Below are 22,724 nucleotides of genomic sequence, written 5' to 3' on the forward strand. Positions count from 1 at the left end.
TGTGTAGCTAACTGAAGTGCTGTAGTGACAGAAAATGAGCAGAATTCTGCCTTTTTTACAGACATGAGGAATAGATTCAGGTTAAATGCAGTGAAGTTGTAAGAATTACTCTGGATTAAGACAAGGCTGAGTGGCAAAGCTGCATTGCTAGAGACTTAATTTTGCAGTTCCGAGAACTTCCAGCTAAAATATCTATCCAAAGGACTTAGGAAAGAGCCAGGGTAACTGAGAAGATAATTTGACTCAACTTATAGCAACTTTTTGCATGAAGTATAATGAATTTTATTGCATATTTATGTTTAACCATCTTCAATATACCAGCTTGCTGAATCTTTCCTAATAACCAAGTACCTTGTTATTGTTCCATTGAATTCAAGGAGTTTTGTTATTATTTTTGATGAGGAAAAGCTTTGTTTTCCAATGTTGTGATCCTGCTTACCTGAAGAAGGGAAGGTGGTATGTCAGACTTTTGGGTCAATGGTAACAATGATACTATTTGTGGGAAAGGATCAATATCCACTCTTGGTCTCTCTTGACATGTGTGCCAGAACTTCAGTTTTGCACTGGCAGCATCTATTGCTGTTGAATGAGTGACACAAAATCTGGGACCCCTAGGGAGAAAAAAGCTAATAACTTTCCAAACTTTCCAAAATAATGAAACACTGGGCTATTTGGCTTTTTTTCTTTTTTGTTTTTTTTTTTTTTCTTTTTTTTTCTTTTTTCATTTTTTCCAGTGATGTTGTTTATTGTACCAAGATATGGTGCTATATGCACCTAGGATTAAAAATCAGCTACTGTCAAAGGTATGTTTAGATATTTCATGCTTCCAAATCTAAAACCAAACTTCACATAAGCAAACTTATATTGCAAATTCTGTACCATTGCACACAGTTGCCTTTCTATCAGTCTGCAGGAAGGTATGCCCCATCCATCCTACAGCAAAGCATAGGAAAGGATAGTAGACCAGGACAGAGACCACAAGTCATGTGAGGATCCACAATTGCAGGATCTACAATTCTAGGCATTGTTTATGCCTAGAATTTGTTGAACCCTGTTGGAGAGGAAAGAACACCTTCAAAAATTTAGCCCACATTTTGGAAATAGGTTAGATTTTATATCCTTAAGCTGATAATATGTAAAAGGCATTTTGTATGACAGGCTTTGAACATTAAAGTCTCAGGGTTAAATCCCATGAAGACGTATCCACAGAGCATCCTCAGAACTTGGGAAGGGTAGTATGGGGAACAGGTTAGGACAGAATTAACCTCCTGTGCCTGGAGGGGTGTCCCTGTCCTGCAGACTAAATTTTAATTGAACATTATCCAAGGCAGAGATACACAGAGTAGCTCAGATGATCTGGTAGAAAAATAACAAGGGTTCATTAAGGCAGCTCTACCTGGTTCTCAGCAGATTGTAATGTAGCTTAGGCTCAGCCAAAAATTCATGTGCTAGCACTTACAATGACATTGCTTCTAATAATTGCAGTGGGATAAGAGACATGAAATAATAGGCTTATCAAAGAAAATGGACATTTATTAAACAATATAATTTTATTTCACGTCCATGTTTTCATACCAGTAAAGAAGTAGTGGTTTCACTACTTCAGGCTGAATCTGTCTTAAATGCATTATATTCCACTGATCTCCATGCAGTAGTTCAAGTCTGAGCAACACTTCTGAACTGAGGAAATAGTCTCCACTGCTCAGCAGGTACAGTTTTTTCATCTTACTGAGTTGCCTGCAGTCAACAGAAATAGTCACATAAACATTTATCAAGTGCTGTACAGAACTGACTACAGTTCCTCCTACTGCTTAAACTACTGCCATGCAACATGTTTTTAATTGCAAGTGGCAGAAGCCAAAATATTTTTTCCACAAATTAGAGACAGTTATGTATAAGTCAAAATGTATAGCACTGTAGTATAGACTATCTGAATCCAGCAGGATCTTCCATTAAACATGTTTTTCATTCTGATGTTCTACTTGTGAATTTAATTTCTGTTATTCTTTAGTTTCTTTCTGTTGTGGTCAGTTTTCCAAATCTCTTTCTAACACAGCCTTAATAATATGATGATTCTGACTTCATGTAAGCTTTGCAAACATGACTGCAAAAAGAGTTTTATCAGCTTCAGCAGAGTCATTCCAAACATTTAATTGTGTCTGCTTATTCAGACATTACAATTCACTCTGAAATCTCAAAACCTGCATTGATCTATCCAGGCTACAAGTATTAAAGCCATGGGAGTAACTATTAAATAATGGGAAGTACCTTTGTTGCCTTGTAGTGTTCTTAAGAGCCTTTAGTCTTTCAATATCCATCCAGAGCCACCAGTATCTCTCCCCAAGTGTTCCTTTAATGAACTTCTTGAACCTTTCAAACTCATGTCTGTTGCCAGTGTCGTAAGTCCCGTGGCTAATACACCAGGCAGCCCTGCTGTCTGGCCCAACACTTTCTGAACTTGAACTCAAGCTTACTTGTTCAGGACCTTGTTTCTCTACATCTTCCTTGCAGTCCAAGGCTGTAAGTGGAGAAGAACTTTGGTTAAAGAGTGACTCTGCAGTACCATGAGCAAATTCATTATTCACTAACTTGTGTGTAAACACTTCAGGCTGTTTTGTGGAACTTCACATTACTTTCAGTGTCAGCAGCTGGCTGGTGGGTCAGCTCTGAAGTGGGTTCCTCCATTGCAATTTGAGAGGATGCTGGTATGAATTCTTCTGCTGTCTGAAAAGTTGTGCTTCCCTGTTCATTTTCTTCTTTTGCTGCACTGTGCCATTTTGGGTTTAGATAAACTCTTGACTGCGTGTGGGAAGAAGACTCAACAATGGCCACAGAGCAGCCCTCCTCAGCCTCTTCAGATCTCTCACTGGTAACATAGGCTTTTGAAGATGCTGTCCCTGAAGGGGAAAGGAAACTCTGTTTGTGGCATTCCTTAGACAGCTAACCTGGTTCTTTGTCTAACTACTTAGAAATTCTTTTCAACATTCTCCGAAAATAAGCCACATCTAACCAGTGCTGACCACTGTCACAGACAGATACTTGGATTAGGAACGTGACAGAGAGATTCCCTGCTCTGCAATTACACAATTTCCTAACTATATATGGCAAAATGTGTTGATATTAACAAAAGAATCACTGTGATTTAAAATAACTTTTCTTAATTTTAAACTATTTCACTTGACAAATCAAAATTATAGCCTCTTGAAGCAGGTACATGAAGTGAAACATGGAAAATCATTTCTCGGGACCTGAGGCAATTAGGGAAAGAGATATATCTCAGAATGGAGAGAGAGCAAGCTCCTAACATATGAGCTAAGGCTTCTCTTCCTCTTGCTACTGTGTAAAAAGCAGAAGCAAGGCTCTGCAATGAGGTATATGTCCGTATGTACATTTGTATTTTCTCTCCCAGAACCTCTGGAACTTGCTGAACAATTTCAAATAAATTGAAGAAAGACAGAATTCCAAATGGTTACATCTTATAAGGTTCATAAAAATTGGCAGCCAAAACACCTTTAAGTGCCCAACATAAATACTCTAAGAAGATGGCTGAAACAATCATATGCTATCAAATACCCAAAGAATCCAGACAAGAAAGTCTTTCAAAATACATGAATGCCTCTCCCCCCTCAAAACCCAGAACAACTCAACTGAGACTTACAGATTTCTGTGAGATAGAAATGTGTAAGAAAAAAAAGCTACTAGTATCATAAAATTACTTGGCTTCTAGCTCAAACTTTCACTTCATGTTATAGTTATGGAAAGAAACAAATGCCTGGCTGAAGCCTCAGATACCATGAGATACTCAGAAGGTAACAAGTGGAGTTAGCAACAATTCCTTCGAAGGCCTTTTCTTTCCACATAGTCTGAGCTGTGTTAAAAACCACAGGGTTGAGCCCTTGTTACTTACCCAGAAGGGAACCTTTTTCAGGTGATGATTTATCTCTTTCATGCTGCCCAGACAAATACTGAGTATCTTGAATTTTACTAGAAGCTACAGCATGTGTAGATGAATCTGTAGTTTTCACAGAATCACCTTGTTTTGCCAATGTAAACCAATCCTTTACCTGAGAAACTGTAGCCTAGGAAAAGAAATTTCACAGAATAATTAACATTTCTCTGTTTATTGCAATATTTCTGAGATTCACAGCTTACTGTCCATAGGAATTTTATGCAGCCTGTGTAGATTTCTGTAAGGATAGTTCCCAATGCAGAAAGCTGTTTGACAGTAGCTGAGCATACTTGCATAAGCTGAGCTTCCCTTTAAGTTGCATTATAACTTATAAACCTTCTTCTATAGTACAAATAACTTTGAATATAAAAGCTATTTAGAGAATCAGAGAATCAGAAAATGGTTTAGGTTGAAAGTGACCTTGAGGATCATCTATTTCCACTCTCCCTGAACAAGACTAGGTTATTCAAGAGTCAGTTGTCCCATGAGGTTGTGACCTCAGACACAATAATTCTACTCAAGTCATTCAATCTATCTTGATGTTACACCCACTAAACATGTTTATTTTACCTCGCCAAGTGTTACATAGAACTTCTTCATCATCAATGAAGTCAATGAAGAGTCATCCTCCTCAGAAGGGGGAGAACGAGGACTTTGCTTCCTTATCCAGGGAGAGTAGTCACTATCTATAATGAAATTAATGCCAGTCTTGCTCCATTCTACCTGTGATATCAATTTAGCTAGTCTGAAATTAAATGTTGAGACAAAAAAAAAGATTAATTTTAGCTTTTAATCAGAGAAACAGCTCATTTTTCCCACAGAATTGGCAAATTTTAAAAATTCTCTATCAAAAAAAATGGCTACAGAGAACTTCATCATCTGCTTTTTTCATAGAATAATGGAATTATAGAATATCCTGATTTGGAAGGGACCCACAAGGATCCCTGAGTCCAGCTAGGTATTATTTCAGCCTCCATCTGCTGTCATGTCTGTAAATGCCAGTACTGCCACTGCACAGCTCACTAGCACACAGATAGTGCCCTGCTGGCATTATCAAGCTTTGCCAAGAATCCTTGAACATTTTGTTCACTAAAATTGAACTATTCTTCCAGATTGCAAAAGCCCTGTATCACTACCAGACCCTACACCTCTGGCTCCTGACAGAAGCAATCTTCCAGCAGGAATGCCACGGCACCGATCACACTGATCTAACTTGCAGATGATAACACAGATGGCACTCTCATGTTCAGCTGCCTGCTCTGTGAGGATTTCATAGAACTGTTCTCCAGAGTTACGTGCTTTGTATTAGTGGGAATCTCACAATGTTCAGGAAAGGCAATCTTAGAACCACTTGACAACACTGAGGATGCTCTGGCCTCAAGAACTGGGCAGAACTTAGAAAGAAGTACAAAGCCAACTAAGTCACATGTGAAGGGAAGATGAAGCCTATGCTTGAGCCTACAACCAAATAAATGCTCAGTTTTATTTGTGCCCACTATTGGAGATCAAATAGGATTTAATTTTAGGGCTAGGGTGTCTTCATCTTTAAACACAAGTTTCTCTTTTGGCATCTGAATTTATCTTGATTCTGATTCAGGAAAGCAGCTTAAACTACTATGTCAATTGAAATTTGGTACATGCTTCAAGTTGGTTTTATGCAATTCTCTTGGTAACTCTGTTTGATCAAACAGTTTGCTATAGCAGAAGATCAAAGTTATTGTTTCATGAGGCCCAGATAATGTGCAAAGCAAGCTGTTAATTATATAATTCACTCTCACAGTTTGCTTATTCTTTGCTCTTTTCTCCCTTGAACTTAAGTGCAGTCTCCAGGTTATTGAAAATAAAAAACATTTTAATTTTTTTTTAACGTAGAAGTCTATACCCCACTAACTACTCTGCCATTACAATCAGCAGGTATGAGTTTTGAGAACCATGCTTCCAGGCTGCCTCTCCTTTTGGACCCATAAAACATGATATAATCATCTGCATCTAGACACAGGCTAAAGGGATATAGAGGTAGATCCTTCCAAAAAAGCACACTAGATCTCCTGAACATCTGCTGAATGGTCATCTGGAAAAACACTGCAAGTTTGTAACATTAAATCATCCAGCTATGCCATGGCATCCCACAGAGAACTTTGCTAAAGTCTGACAGAAGGCCCAAAGACACAAAACTAATAATTGAAACAAAAAAGACTTGCCATTGTTTTTCCAAATCCATTTAATAGACTTGTGACTTCTACTTATATGGCTTACATATTGATTAGCAAAAGATGTATTGCTACCATGATATCTCTAAGGAACAGAGATTTGGAAATCAGAAAATCCTGTTCTTTCTTTGTAATGGTGTAGTATAGGATGTAATTCATGGTCAAGGAAAATAACATCAAGATGAGTGAAAAAAGTCACTTTATCCAGATCACTAAAATGCTACAATAAAGAAAATGGGACAAGAGGAAGGCAAAACCACTTTAAGAATACTACCAGGATGAATTAACCAAAACAGGAAAATATACAGATTTAAAACTGAAGGACAGCATAAAAGACTACATTACCTGTATTCAAAATAACAGTCACTTTCTAGAAATGCTGGAAGCCTTTCTTTCTTAATCCACTCAATTGCTTGCTCTTGATCAAGTTGCTATTAAAAAAAAAATGCCAAAGATTTGCAGTATTCTTGACTTTTTTGACATACCTGCCACGTAACTGATTCTCTACATCCCCCTTCTACAGAAGCATTGTCTTAAGAAAAGAAATACAGAATGAACATCACCTTTATGCTGGAACAATTACTTTCCTATTAAAAGCTAGAAAGATCTAAATCTGATTTCACCTATTAGAGTTCAACTTTTGTGACAAATCATGAGTGTTTTTTCTTCAGAAATAATGTATGAATCATTATTTTACTGTACAATTTCAAATGCAAATTAGATGCACAAAAAATTCTGCAATAGGAAACTGCTACTTTCTGATTTTAACACATTTTATAAAGAATAGCTATTATTTTTCTCAAGAATTTGAGGAGTAAGGAACCCTTAAATTAAGTTATACTTTCAGAATGAGAAAGCTGTGGATATTAAAACCAAAATCAAACAAAGAGAAATCCAATTAGTTCTAACTCTCATGCTTTTATGTTGGATCACTGCATAACTGCATTGTACACGTAATTCTCATAGTGGAAACCTACGTGTGTTATGACCTGAGGCCACAAGAAATTTCTGCTCAGGCAGTCTAAGCTTCAGTGCCTTGCTGAAGCAGAAAGAGAAGAAAACTGCCTCCAAGGAGTGGTTTGAGGGGTGAAAGGGAAGTGTTGAGCAGCAAGCTACACAGAGACAGCTAGTTCCAATGAAATAAGAGTAAGATCTCTGACTATGGGCCACAATGATCCATAGCTGCTTCCCTTAGAAATTACATAGAGCCCTTCCTAGTATTTTTTTTCTTTTTTAATAGTGTACTTTCTCCACTCTTTGGGGATTGATCTATTTTATTCATCAGAGGTGTATTTTTCCTTTTAGTAAAGACTAATTATTGTGAAGAATGCAGTAACCACCCTTGTCCATAAAAACAGGTGAAGTGTGGGCAAGGATGGATACTACTTGTTATATCAGGTAATCAGTTTATGTAGATCACAGCTTGAATTTTCTTTCCATGAGCTAATATTCCATTCAGGGCAAGGTTTATTTCTGCCTCATACGTATCTGTAGGGGATTAAAAAAATCTGAATTACTCAGAAAGTGGGTGGTTTCATTTAGAGAGAAGAAAATATTTCAAAATATGGAAAGCTTATGTTGGCAGTGGCTCATACAGTGTAATTTGCAGAGATGGAGACTAATTACTCCCAACCACATAGTGTATGCTTCTTCTTGGCAATTGACAATTTTTTTTTGAAATACAGAAGATAGTTTCTTTATTTTGGCATTTAATATTTATGCATTTACTGACTTACAGCCCAGTTTTTTATCTGAATGATTCATAACATGCTCACATCTGTACATGGCTGGTACACAAAATTATATGTCATATCAGAAGGAAAAAATGTCTATTCTTTCCCCATCCCCAGAGAAAAATGCTACATTTAATCTGATGGGGTTTGTTACCTTGGTTAGTTTCTTTACCCAACGAGCCTTGGTCTTTGCTAGGACCCAGTCCAGCAAACCTTTTAGCACGTGTTTAAGTTTAAGCATGTGTTTAACTTCCCTTGATTAAAGTTAGAAACATACTTAAGTATGCTTTGCTGAACTGGGGTTTCTCTGAAGTAAGGTTTGTGGGATTCCAGCCAGTTTCTTTCCATAGTTGTGATCGATTCTACACAAGTTCACAGATTTTTTTTTTCTCAATGTATTTCAGACCACTAATATTGACTATCAATGAGAAGATACTTACTTCCATATCAATGATTTGCAAACATGCAAACACACATGAAGAGAACTTTTGCTTATCTGTAAATTTGTAATATGAGTGGGAAGTAAAATACAAAGAAAAATACCACTGCATGCATTTCTTAGTCAAGATGTGTTTAAATTCAGACCATAGCCTGAAAAGCTTACTAAGATTTTTCATAAGTAAACTTCCAGTGATGACCAATCAAGGTGACCTTTTGTAAGCAATATAACATTCAAAACAACTGTCAATCTCTTTAGTTTGTGTGAAGGCAGCCAAAGCAAAGCAGACAGCATCAACCGAATGACAAGTGAAAGATCAAATCCTATTTGATTTGAACAGAACTATTTGATAGAGCTGATCTGGGGTGGCTTCTCCTGGTTCAGTCCTTGTAGTGCAATGAAAGGAGATGAGTCCTTTCACCTTGTGCAGTTGCAGTAACCATTTGGGGCAAGCTGTTTCATAAGTTTTTTTGTTCCTGCTCTTGAGACTTGAGATGCCGAGCTGAACTGGGTGAGGCATCTATGTAACCCATCAAGTAGAGGAATTGAAAATAAGAAGAAATATCACCCTTTCGCCCCAAAAGGAGAAGAAAGGGTACTGAGGCATATTGTTCCTCAAAATGCTATAATGCTTCCCATTTATGAAAAATATCCCAGGGAAAGAAATAGAATCTTAAATAATACTGAAGCCCTGTTTCTCCAGACCACACGAAAGAAGAAAGTAATAGTGAAATGGCTTTGAATTGCTCAAGAAAGGCCATCCACAGTGGTAATGATGGGAGGTTAGCCCAGAGAGCCATGTTAGCCACACTTGCACAAACACACAGCATTTCCTCAGTTTAATACTGAGACCAAATAAGAAACCAAAAATAGCTCTTCTGCTTTCATGCTCTCAAGCAAAGTATTTGTGAAAATTATTCTTTAATATGGTAAGGATGTCTGTGAGCTTTGTCCTTTTGTATCATTTGCCCAGTTTAAATGTAGATAATTGCAATATCATAATTAGTATAATTTTGTTAAACATCCTTGCCTTTTGACCTCTCTCAACACTGTTCTTTTCTGAAAAACATTCATCTTATAATGGGAAAAGCAGCAGTCTGTTACAACTCCCTGCTTTGCTCTCAGCTTTCCAGCTATGACATAGTTTTGAGCAGCCACTGCAAAAAACAGACCAAGACCTTAGACTGGCCTTGAATAAAATGAAGTCACATCAGCCACAACCATGCAAAATAAGCAAGAAAAGAATAAACCAATCATCCCAGTGAAATACTTTTTGTCCTTGATACCTGTTTTTTAAAGGTAAAATCCCACATCCAATTATACTGACTTGTATTCTCTCAGATATATAAGATGCTTTCTCTCAGATATATAAGATGCTTCAACTCCTGATTTTAACCTGTCTAACCTGGTGCTGAAGATGACCTTGGAAATAGGCAGGTAAGAATACCAAAACTGATACTGTCTAAGCAAACCTGAAGCCAGATTTTTTTTTTCCCCCTAAATTCCAACCCATCTTTCCATTAATTTAGCTTTCTTCTTGCCAAAGATTATTTTTTCTGGCCATTTCAATTGATGCTAACTGTGTAAATCCTTTAGGAATTAATGGAAGAGAGACTTATGTGTTGCCAGACCACAGATGAGCTCATAGCCACACAAGGAAATTAATTAATAAGGAAAGACTGAGCTGCATTAGTTTCAGTCAATTTGCACATTCCAGGGATCACTAGTAAAGTAACTGTTGTCATAATATTTTTTCTTTTAATATTAAAAAGTATTCAGACCACACAGCTGAACCCTGCCCTACAGAATCTTCAAAATTCTGTGCTACAGGATGTGCATCTGTAATTCCATTCACTTGTCTGCTAGACACATGTGCATTACAGGGCATAATTTGGCCCATCATTATGTTTTCCTTACATAAATTAACATTTTTCCCAAGCTACCAAGCCAAACACAACAATAACTATTGGCAGTATCTCTACAGTAAGATCTAAATATAAACTCAGGGTCTATAAGATGCTTACCATAGTGTTGTAATTTTGATCAATACTGAAGGGTGAAGAAGCACCGTGCCTTTTGGAGAGCTGCCCATCATTCTTTTCTTTGCTTAGAACATCATAAATGGGGCTTAGAGGTTTTTGATCATGTAGATTTTTTTTCAGCTGGCTTTCCAGGCATTGTGGGGCATAATTAACTACTTCAAAAGCACCAACATCAGAGTTAAACTTCACGGGCTGGGGAAATGTCTACAAAAGAAGTTAAGAAAGTTTATGGTACTGTAATAAGGCAATTGTCATTTAACAAGTTACTTTTTATCATAATATAGAGGCATCCTACAGAATAAAAAATTGCATTAAGAGGCTTCTTTCTCTTGAGGCCTGAAATAGTAATTTTTCTGCATTCTTGTTTTTGCTGTATAGCTTTCCAAAGCATTCCTACTTCTTTTATCTCAACAATGCTTAACTGTCATGAATTGAATTCATTCTAGTTAACAGACCATTCTTTTTCACATGTAAATAATTGATTCAGTACATTAATGTCTAGAATATATAATTAACTGTGACTTTAGTAACTGTCTTACAGAGAAGTACTCACCTACAACAGGATCAGATCTCCAGTATTGTTCTTCCATTTGTTATTATCAAAAATGAAGGCATGAAAATATTAGCAATGAAACTGACCTATTAAATGTGAGATGCATTTGAGGAGGATGAAACGGAAGATTTTCATGTGTAGGAAAGGTTTTTCACCATACTGTTACTTGTAGGTCAAACAACTACCAAAACCCATGTCCTGTAGTAAATTTTATTATACATCACTAGTTCAGTCAAATACGGTATAATAGCTGAGATAGATTAAACTTCAATTTTAGCCATGCAATTGTGACTTTTGAAAACTCACAAAACCCCACTGCATGTGTGCACACTAAAACAGAGCCATCTTTCATCTTTTAAGCTCTGGTATTGGGTATTTCCTTAAAAGACTACCTTTCAAATTCTCTTACTTGAAATGAAGAGGAAAAATATGGATGAATTTTACAGAAGTCATAGAGGATACCCATGACAGTTATGAACAGGAGATTATGTAGAATTTATGTGCATTATAGACTTCATATTATGTAGAATATATAAGCATCTCTGTACTCAGCTGGACAACAAAGCATGCTGTATTTAAGTACTCAGGAAACTATGGCCACACCTAGACCTAGTGCCAAAACTCATATTGGTTTTGTTCCAGACAGGATCCCACCTGGTGTTTGTACAGTTGTCGTTCCCCTGCATTTAACAAGAATATTTTATTTGTTCAAGTACTGTATTTTTAATTTCCTTGAACTTTTTCATATATCACATATATGCACACATAGACATAACTCATATACATTCTAAATACTTTAAATACATGCTAAATATAACATAGAAATATATTACAGAACAATTTGATTCTTCACACCTGTATAAGTCCAAAGTAATGATGTTAGTGTCATCTATTTTGTAACTTCTGTTTGAAGCCCCCTTGTTGATCAGTGTCTTGTAGAGCAATGCCCAGAACTGAACCATGTGGCTGCAACATGTTTTTTCAACATTCCCTACTTATCCCATAATGTCTCACTGTGGAGGCTCAGCCTGGCAAAGCACACAGCATGTGAGAGCTTTAAGTGTATGATTAGTGCCTATGACATCAGACAGTCACTGCTCAGGGCCCTGCATTGAATTGCATGAGTCTGTCCAGTTACCTAACTTCAGCTGAAATCATGGATTGGTTTTTGTTCTCTGACACCTTCTGCCTCTTTTGGCATTAATTTTCTCCAGGGCACTCTGCAGGTTTTAGTGCTTTTTCTTTTCCAGATGTACTGAACAGCATCTAAAAACCTTTTATGTGTAGTAGATTCCCCTACATTCACAACTCCTCCTCGTTTGCAATGTGCACGTTTCATTTACTTTCAAACCTAATTTGGGCTGCTACCAGCTTTTAAGTGACTGACTGTGCAATCTTAATAGCCTTCAAATATTTTCTTCCTTATATATTCCTTCATGTTTTAAATAAAGAAACAGGAGAAAGTACACTAAGAAAAAAAGTACTTGAACCTCTTGGGATTTGAAGTACTCTCACTTGTGAAAAAAAAGCAAACAAAATGCAAATTTCATAATAAAGGGCTTTGTGACTAGATATGATGAGATTTTGTTCCATGTTTTTCAAATTGAAAACTAAGCAAATACAGTATTAGTTTAGCACATATATCTACCTTTATTTAATCATTTGTAACTTACTCTAGATCTATGGTTTTGTAATAAATATTCTATTTAGCTGAACAGAAAACTATGGCAAATTTAATGTAGTGAAATGGATGCTAGTGACAATTTTTAAAATGTAAAGTGTATTGCTGTTTTGGGAGCCTGACCACCAATCATTTATGAGACAAATATACTAATGTTGCAAAAGAACATGCACTGATGGGATAGGAAGACTTAGACTTCATACACTACATACTTGACTGATAAAGGGGGTTCTAGTCCAGACTTTTGGGGTTTGGATGTAGTTACTCATCCCCAGGGAGATGAAAAGGCATGCACACTTCTTCAATCAATCAGAGAGTAGCCAGCAGATTTGACACTAGTAAGGATGCATCTGGAATACTGCATCCAGTTTTGGGTCCCCTGTACAAGAAGGATATTCACATATTTGGTCAAGTCCATCAGAACATCACCGAGATGGTCAGCGGCTGGAGGACTCACCCTTAAGGGATAATCTCTAGGAGGACTAGCAGCAGCCTTAGCATATTTACAAGGAGATTGCTGAACAGATAAAGCCAGGCTTTTTACAAAAAAAACACCCCCAGAACCTGATTTCTTGTAGGAAACATTTTCCCAGTTACCATACAGGAGAGCGGATCAGTCAATCCATTTCCCTTTCAGTATCTGAAGAACTTTGAGGCAAAACACACAATCAAACCATTCTCACACATTACAAGCCACAAAAAAAATGCACCAATAAACTGTTCAGTACTTTTTAGCAAAATTAAAACCTTTCCAGTGGAAGTCAAATACTGTAAAATCCTATAACACTTCACAGGACAGTAATGAGAGAGGTTTATGGCACCACCAATATTTCATCATTGCAATAATGAGGAATCTCTTCAGTGAAGATGCCTGTGTTAAGGAGTGGATGACAGTCTGCACTATAAAGGGAAAAAATTATCCATGCCAATCTAATATACTAAGAAATGTCTTTCTTACCCCACATTTGGCAAGTGGTTTTGGCTTTTTACAGACAAGTAAAATATACTAACCAAAGACTAAGTGTATCATTCTCTTTAGTTTGAGCCAATTTTTGATGCTTTGAAGATAGAAAGGGAACTTTCCAGAAAAATTATACCTCAAGATGTTAAGAAAAAATAAATCAGGTTTGGCAGGAGCCTTGAAGCTTGGGCTTCATACATTGTCAATGTAGGACAATAAATAAGATCAAAGACTTGAGAATACCAACAAATAAGAAGTATACAGACTTTGCAAACCGTTTAACTCACAGACAATTCTCCCCCCAAAGCCAGTATGACCAATGTCAACTCAGTGTAGTAATCTCAGCTTCAGAAAAAAATCTCTGAGCAAATAACAAAAAGCTGTTTTCAGACTGTGATACAGCAATACTATTAAATAAATAAACAAATGCATGTACTTTTTTGACAGCAAAGAAATTTCTTAGCTGTCAAATGCATGTTAAATATGGTTTTCAGCTGAAAAACAAACAGAATACATAATTCTGAAACCTGAAGTTATACACTTAACTGAAGGGAAGACAAATTTCTCTCAGTCCTCCCATAACAGAAACCAAAACAGCATCCATCACCATGTTGCCAGGATATCAGACATATAAATCTCACTGTTCTCTGTCTTAACAGTTTTCAGATACACTCAACTTTGGATACAATTAACAAATGTGTAAATATGCTCACATGCCAGACCCAAATAAAGTAGTTTGATCCCAAGAAAAATAGAATGACCACAGCTTGGCTGCTTCTTAGGTTAAGAGTGGGAGTGAATAGAGATCTCATCCATGAGCATTGCCAAAACTTCCTTTAGGAGGGTATATGTATACCACAAGTAAATGTCAGTGAGAGTCCACACCAGAAAAGAATTTGAGCTGCTCTATCAAGTATCTGGAAAAATTTGCACTACAGATGGTCAGTGCAAAATCTCCAACTGACTTCCCAGGATTTCCCTTCTGTTGATGAGTAAGACAAAAGTAATAATCACATATCACAATCTAATTAAGAGAGAAGAACATTTAGACTAAACACACTATTAATAAGGAATGTAGTCAGGAATGCTTTGCTTGTTTCCTTCAATGTCAAAGACATGATGCAAGTTTTAGTCCTGGTTAAGTCTCAATGTAACATGCATGTAGGACCTTACTTCTGTCAAAGCCTTTTTAAGGGAGGTTATATTGGCAACTGCAGCCTCCCTCCTCACACCTGGAAAAAACAAGAGGAAACTAATGAGCATGCACTGATGCCTTGAACTGATGATTTGATGTATTGAATTATTCACTCATCTTCAAAGCAGCGAAGGACCTGAAATGTGCAGCAGAATGGATTGCTTTTTTGCTTTCTGCCCTTTCTGTAATCTGCTATTCAGATCAAGCAAGATTTTTATTTGTGACAGCAGAAGGTTTTCAGGACCTTTCTGTCTTCAGAGAGGCAGACTGGCCTGAGCTTTGTTACTTGGGCTTTAACTGTTTTCAGAATCATCACCTGCATCAAATGCTGGACCCCAGGCTACTTGGAGAAGAGCTTTTACAGTGAGAACAATGTTTAAAAGAAATATTCTTCAAATCTAAAATGTATAAAGTTATGGTCACTTAGTAGATTTCTGCTTCAAGGGAAACCAAGAATCAGGGATTTACCACCAAATTATCATTTCCTGAATGTGCTTCAATTGAGGCACAAGGTAGAGCTTTTGTCTCTAGTGTAACTCCTTGAGGTTGCAAAGAGGGGTGTGCCTTCCTCAGCATCACTGGTAACTGGAAAATGACAGGTAAGACCCAGCACAGGCTTGGGATGGAACGAGTAGCAAGCAGCCTGCAGAGTGCAGGAGAAACAAGTTGGCATTACTGTGCTTGCCTTCAACACTGAGCTAGATAGCAATTTCTGACTTCTGAATTTTCATTCCTGACTAAACATATCCTTGGATGCTTTTAATATATGGATCAGAGATTCAAATTCTAGTCTGAACTCCTAGAAATGGAAATGTATCCAGGCCAATGTTTCTCTTAAATCTTTCATTTTACATTAGTTACTAAGGAAGGTGTAACTCGTTTGTGTGTCATGTAATTGGTTTCTGCTACTGTGAAATCACTGTACTACTGGCAACAAGTTCCCTCCAGAGGTTTTTTGTATTATGTATTTCAGAAATACTTCCTGTAAATTACACTTTATTACAGTATATAGCTCTTTGGAGTACCTAGACATTTGTCAGATTACACTGAATGTCATTATAACACAAGAATCACTTAGGGGATATGCTGTAAATCAAAATAAACCAAAAAAAAACCCACATGAAAAACCTACTGCTGCTATAGCAAGTCCCCAGTGATACAATTTTCCATCTGCTAATGGTGCATTATAAATCAATGCAGAGGCAGCCCCTTAAAATAAGCATTTGCTCCCCCTGATTTCTTGTATCAAGTCTCACAATATTTTCAGTTTAACTTGTTGCCTAACTACTAGCACACCTGGGTAATACTGTTCCCAGGCAACAGTGTATAAGCACAACAAGAATAAAGAAATGGAAACTTCAATGCACTGTTTTAGTAGAGCCTTCTGAGAAGAAGAGGGAAATCAGGAATGTAAGGTATTCAAACCACAGAACTCAAGGCATTAATAGAAATTAATCCTGAAGAGAGTAAATCCTTAGGAAAAGATCAAAGAGAAAGTAAAACCAATTATGAGAACATTACAGTTACAAATAGCTAATAGAGCATCTGTTTTCATGAAGATATGTAAATATGTAGAAGAGAGACCACGCGTCATCTTAGAAACCTACCAAGATTACCAACATAAAAGAGTGTTTACTCAGGAGTAACTGTGAACTCTTTTCTGTGAGCTTCCAGACCAATCAGGAGTGTCTGGACAATTGCTGCAGTTCAGAGCTGCTGAGCTGTGCCAGGTCTGTGGGGATGAGGAGCCCTCTGAGGCTAAGGAGAATTTTGGCCTCTAACAGATGTCCTGAAATTTGTGTATGTCCAAGAAGATTAAGAGACTAAAAAGGCTGAACTTCTTAGCCACTCCATCCTCTGAAATTTGGGGAAAACTTGAAGCATAGTTTCCAAATCAGCAACAAAGGCACGGAGGACGGTATTCCTGTGCTAGAACAATCTGTGGAAGAAGGCCTGGGTTTAAAACCTAAGTAGTTAGGCTTGGATTTAAACAGATATCCTAAGGCAGCTGGGGGGTGGGTTGGGGACGTGGACGTATTGGAGAAAGTAAAAAATCAGTCTTCTCACCACAGGTTTTGTTCCATCTGTCTCTCTCTAACTTTGTATACTCCTCTCGCAGTGTGGTGAAAGCATGCAAAGACTGAATTCCTAAAAGAAGTCAGTATTGATGCTGTGCACAAAACTCACACTGACATAGAGTTAATACCCGCAGATTTTATTTTATGATTAAAAATTGGCATGAGGAGCCCATCCTACCATCCTTAGTAGTGCAATTTCCATGCTGTGTACATTTACACAAATCTGTGATGTGGCTTAGAGAGACAGCTATGTCTGGTTCAATTTAGTAAGCCAAATCATTCAGTTATGAAACACAACTGAACCTACTTCATTAGTGCCTTCACCAAAGTCTGAGGTCCAAGGAGCATGAAGAAATATTCTGCCCTCTCCTAATGCTGGCACTGGTTCCTACCAATCAAGCTGTAGAATGGATCTATATTCTTGTAGTGTAGCCTGTTGGACTGAAGTGCCTTAGGAAGGGAACAGGCTGTGGGGCAGCTCTGTGGCACATCGAGTGGGAGCCACAAGTGACACTGTGGGAAGGCCTGTGCCACCTGGCAAGGAACTTTGAATGTAAAGTGTCAGAGCCAAAACTACTGAGATGAAGTTGGATGAGGTTGCCACACTAAGGAAGCAGGACTGTACATGTGACTCTCAACAGAGTGTGGGGAGGTAGGCTAGTAAATAGGGAAAAGGAGCAAAATATAGGAGAACTGGTTAAATACAAGATACTGGGTATGATGGTCTAACTGTAACTGGATACTGTAACAGAATACAGAATAAGGCTGCATCCTTCTAGCTGCAAATGGGAGAGGAAGAGGAGGGAAGTGACAACTTTAAAACCTTCCAAGCCATGAAGAGAAAGAGTTGTTTCTTGAGCTTAAATGTTAATTAATCACTGAATGCATTGCCAGAAAACTGCAAAAGGAAAAACATTTCTTATGTCATCATGTTGTGACACTGTAATAGAAGTGGACAACTTTTAAATAATTATTTATGTCTTTTTCATTTCCCATTCATATCATTTTAGTGCACTGTGATTTAAATACATAAATGATTAATTATATAAGTTTAAATACATAAATAACCTATGGATCTTGGTGGACAACAAGCTGTCCACAAGCCAGCAGTGTATCCCTGTGGCCAGGAAAGCCTGGTGTACATTAGGAAGAGGACTGCCAGCAGGTTGAGGGCTCTTCAGTACATGAGAGATGTGGAGCTACTTGAGGGGTCCAGCAGAGGGCTAGCAAAATATTAAGGAATATGGAGCAGCTCTCTTATGAGGAAAGGCTGAGGGAGCTGGGCATGTTCACCCTCAAGAAGAGAGAAATAAGAGGGCCCTTATCAATGTCTATCAATATCTGAAGGGAGGATGATGCCAGGCTCTGCTCAGTGGTGCAGAGCAATAGGGCAAGAGGCAATGAGCAGATTCTGATGCACAGGAAGGTCCATCTGAACACAAAGAAGAACTTCTTTACTCTGTGGGTGACTGAGCACTGGAACAGGCTGCCCAGAGAGGTGGTGGAGTCCCCCTCACTGGAGATATTCAAGAACCATCTGGACACAGTCCTGTGCTACATGCTCTGGGATGACCCTGCTTGAACAGGGAGGTTGGACCAGAGGACCCACTGTGCTCCCTTCCAACCTGACCCTTTCTGTGATTCTGTAAATTAGCAAGAGAACATCTGTCCTCAGAAGTCCAGATACTGGGCTATTCTTACTGATAATAACACTGAGCAGTAAGAGTTGCTACCATTAAAATACAGCTATATGGCAAAACACAAAATTTTCCAAGATGGATTAAGTTCCTCTTAATCTTAGAAAGGCATTTTTTTGTATTTTGCAAGGGATTTCTTTAAGGTACTTACCGGAAGACTCAAAAATTCATTAAAGTAATCCACAAGCATATCATCTGTGGCTAAGCATTCTTCCTATAGAGAGATAAAACCACAAAGTATGGCTTGTAATAATCTGCACTAATATTTGAAGGCACTATTGCCTTAAACAGTATTTTTTTTCCATGAGATATGACATGGAAGCTTTTGCAAAGCATTATTTCCCATTTTTGAGGATACAGTCATTGCATCACTGTTATATTCTAGCCATTGCACGCTACCAAGGTCCTTAGCAATTTAAAACACACACATGAAGGTAAATCCTTTGCCAATGAATTTACAGATAAAGCCTTCATAAACCAAACAGCTTCTAGATGCTGAAAGCCTGCATGTTAACTTTTGAAAAGATGTGCGTAAGTTAATCTAGAAATTCCCCACATTGTACCTTTCTCTCTTGCACTTGGGAAGAAGGAGTGTATAATATTTCACCATGGCCACCTTCTGCTCTCACACTGCTGCTTGGGGATGTTGGGGACTAAAAAGGAATACACTAACCTATAATTTGACTCAGTAAGCAAGCAGTGTATGCCATACTTTGAATCTGACAGAACTTAGAGGCTTCCTGTTGATCCCATCAGAAGTGAAGACTGTATCTGCAGGTATTTTTGCATCCCTTCTGACCCTTGCATTTCAAATCCTGCTAACATGACTCAAAAACTGTAGACTAGAAGTTGATTTTTTCTGCTGTTGATAAATCTGAAAGTATGGCTCCAAGTTTACTTTTACTGTACTCAATATCTCCACCATCCCCATTTCAATTCAACAGAGGGTAAAACTGGATCATTATTCCACTGGTCTTCGGATATGTGTCTTCAGTTTAATGAAGACATTTAAATATTTTTTGAAAGTAAAATTTATCTAAATATTCTATAATTTCAGCCTTGCAAGGAGAATGCACTTTAATGTATTTGCCAAGAGTAGCAAAGGTGTTGCAACACAAATCTTTTTTCTCTTTCTTAAGTTGATAGCACTGAACTGTACAAGTGAGGAATAGCACTAAAGAGAGGTTATGAACTGTGTACAGGCAGGCAGTATCTTGATCCAGACTCCAGTGGTCTAACCTAAATAGAGATAGCATGTTCCCAGATAAGGAAGAAATCTGAGATAGCATGCATGACAAGTCAGGACTAGACCTGATGGGGTTTGTCTGGCCCTAGTCTGCCAGCATTTATTCCTTAGCGCTTGTGTTTGCTGTGGTGACTGATGCAAAACAGGCAAGGTAGCCCGAGCTCATTCCTAGAAAATACTGCCAGTGCTGAAAGCAAGGCTTTCATGCCTTATTGGATCACAGGCCTGTGGCCCAATGCAATTGCAGTGCCATGGACATATTCAGGCACTGATTAAACAGGGGAATTTACCAAAGTGTCTAACCCATTTTGAAATCAACAGAGAATCCTCTTAGTAATGTCAATAGGCAACCAGATCCAGAAGTTTCAATTCTCCAAATGTTAACACAATTAGGAAAAGAAATTAATTAGAACAAGCTATAGTCAGCCTCATGTTTGGCTTGACACTGACAAGAATGAATCTTGAGATAGAACTAGAAATGATAACATATGATGAAAATATTTTATTGTTTCAAAGGACTTATTAAAAACAATTCATTTATTATTGGCTGAAGTATAAGCTCTTTAGGACCATGCAGGTAACATGTTTTTAATTTCCCATGGATATTACTCTCTGTAGTCTCATATAAAAGCAAGAAATGTAGACACACTGGCTGATTAATAGATAAAAGGTTTATGATCTTATTAATGTGAGCTTTATTACTTACTGCATCTACACATGATATACTTTCCTCTGGGTTTTGGAGAGTTTTGTAGACAGTCTTAGTTTCATTCAAAATCAGTTGCACTTTCTTATGTGCACATTATAGGTTAGGGAGTTGCATGTACTACAGTTTAGACTTTTGGTTCAGAAAGCATTTGGTTTCATTTTCCTTCCATGCCATTTCTCCTGCAGCACATTCTAAATTATGACTAGAAAAAGCTGCCTTAGAATTGCAATGGGAGGTTAAGGTGTGCTAAATTTGGTCCAAAACTTGTGCTTATGTTGGTTCTATTTATGGTAATAAACATTATAAATAAAACAGTATCTAGAAATTCCCAAAAGCAGTAGCAATACATTTCTATTTTAAAATATACACTTACAAAGGCATCCAAAACAGGGAATAGACAAACATTACCTGAGCTGCTACAGTAAACATGTCATTTCTTATGCGGTAACAGACAAACATATATACCTTTCAAACAAGGAGACAAACATCAGGGAAAACCTACAATGTGTTATGAGCAAAGGGCAAAAAAGGCAAAGTAAGGAGATTGCTAAACCTGTCATGTTGAATCTTCCAGTTTGTTTCCTTCTTTCATCCTAATTCACTTTCATTTCCATCTTTATTCTCCATAGTCTCGTTACTTTTTTGTCTAATTATTTTCAAACTAAGTATTTTGTCTGCCAAAATTTTAAGAAGTTTCTCAGTAATCCATACTTACAAAAAAGAAATAAAAAACAGACTATGTTTTTCAAAATGTTTTTTTGCTTTTTTTGCTCCATTGCTGCATGATGAAAATCATGACCAAGCCTTATAAGCATACTTACTAACATTTCTTCTGTTATAGATGGAGGTTCTGAAAAGAAGATATTAAATATCATACGTTATCCAAGCAATGCAGTTAATCTATTTCAACTACAATACAACAAAAAGTAGTGAGGCATGACAACCGTCCTGGGTATTCTGAAATAAAATAACTTAGTCTGAAGAAATAAAATAAACTAAGAATAAGCTGTAATGTTGACCTATGCATGAAAATATTAACTATCACAAGAATTCTTTAAATATAAGTCAAGTATTATTTAAATATATTATTTCTTATACATATCATTTAATTCATGTCAGCTTTCCCCTGCAAAATTAATAACTAGAAACTTGGTCGTTTAATGAGAATATGGATTTATATGAAACTCTCAAAGATTTGAACAGCAAATATGACAAATCACGTGATAAAATTAAAAAGATACAACTGTGTTTCCGAATAATCAATTCTCATTCATCCTGCCTTTAGTGACGCCATTTGAAGGGAGTAAAGTTCTCTCTTCGGAGTGATGAGTTCTGCCGGGCAGCTTTACACCCGTCAGTTCAAAATGCCCGTTTGCTGCCACCGACTCTGTACCTGAGGCCGCCACGGAGCCAGCCCAGCCCTGCCGGGAGAGCGCCACGTACCCGTGGTGAGCCTCTTGGAGCGCATCCCGGCTCCGGCACCCGCCGGCCGCGCCCGCACGGGTGAGATCCCGGGGGGCAGCGGCAGCAGCGGCCTCACGGGTCAGATCCCGGGGGACAGCGGCGGCAGCGGCCTCACGGGTGAGATCCCGGGGGACAGCGGCGGCAGCGGCCTCACGGGTGAGATCCCGGGGGGCAGCGGCAGCAGCGGCCTCACGGGTGAGATCCCGGGGGACAGCGGCGGCAGCGGCCTCACGGGTGAGATCCCGGGGGACAGCGGCGGCAGCGGCCTCACGGGTGAGATCCCGGGGAGCAGCGCCGGGGCCGCCGGGCCCGGCCGGGGCCTGTGGCCGCCGCGCCGTTACCATGGCGCTGTAAACACGGCCCGGGCAGTGCCCGGCCCGGCCCCGCGCTCCCTCAGGGAGGACAGTCCCAGAGGAGGTGCCTGAGAAGCAGAAATCTGAGGACACTTGGAGCCAGAAATGAAACGAAACACTCTCAGAATGTTAGTTTCTGCCCTTGGCTCCAGCATGTAAGAAAAAGTCACGTTTCTGGTGGGATCAGCGAAAGCTGTGTGCAGAGAAGGAATTTGGGGTCCTATATGAGGATTTCAGAGGGATTTAGGTGTTTCACAACTGGGATCTGAAAACCATCCTACCTTGCAAGTAACTTATCCTAGAACTGCATAAATCCTTCAGGATTTTTTTGGCATGAAAGTTCACTCAAAGGTTCTCTGCCTCTGCTTGTTTCCAGACCAGCACTTCTTTTAGTAGCTTGGCAAAAATCCCACT

General features: G+C 38.3%; 1 protein-coding gene across 5 annotated transcripts in view; it reads right to left on the reverse strand.

Moving 5' to 3' along the window:
• RGS22 (regulator of G protein signaling 22) overlaps nt 1-22,049 on the reverse strand; it is a 59,960-nt gene extending 37,911 nt beyond the window's left edge. For 4 of the 5 annotated variants that reach the window (XR_004496187.1, XM_033512359.1, XM_033512360.1 and 1 more), the window contains exons 1-11: nt 21,937-22,049; nt 21,315-21,343; nt 18,690-18,752; nt 10,356-10,577; nt 6,505-6,590; nt 4,520-4,694; nt 3,908-4,079; nt 2,634-2,897; nt 2,269-2,518; nt 1,576-1,737; nt 440-611 (exon numbers count right to left, since the gene is read on the reverse strand). Coding sequence is in view for 4 of the 5 variants with exons in the window: in XM_033512359.1 (XP_033368250.1) it covers nt 440-611; nt 1,576-1,737; nt 2,269-2,518; nt 2,634-2,897; nt 3,908-4,079; nt 4,520-4,694; nt 6,505-6,590; nt 10,356-10,577; nt 18,690-18,752; nt 21,315-21,343; nt 21,937-21,961 (1,620 nt within the window). In the remaining variant the exon portion in view is untranslated. The remainder of the gene's footprint in view (nt 1-439; nt 612-1,575; nt 1,738-2,268; nt 2,519-2,633; nt 2,898-3,907; nt 4,080-4,519; nt 4,695-6,504; nt 6,591-10,355; nt 10,578-18,689; nt 18,753-21,314; nt 21,344-21,936) is intronic. The other variant, XM_033512361.1, reaches the window with a different exon arrangement.
• Nucleotides 22,050-22,724: the final 675 nt, after the last annotated feature.

The sequence above is a fragment of the Parus major genome, chromosome 2, assembly GCF_001522545.3.
Source record: "Parus major isolate Abel chromosome 2, Parus_major1.1, whole genome shotgun sequence".
NCBI classification, from domain to species: Eukaryota; Metazoa; Chordata; class Aves; order Passeriformes; family Paridae; genus Parus; species Parus major.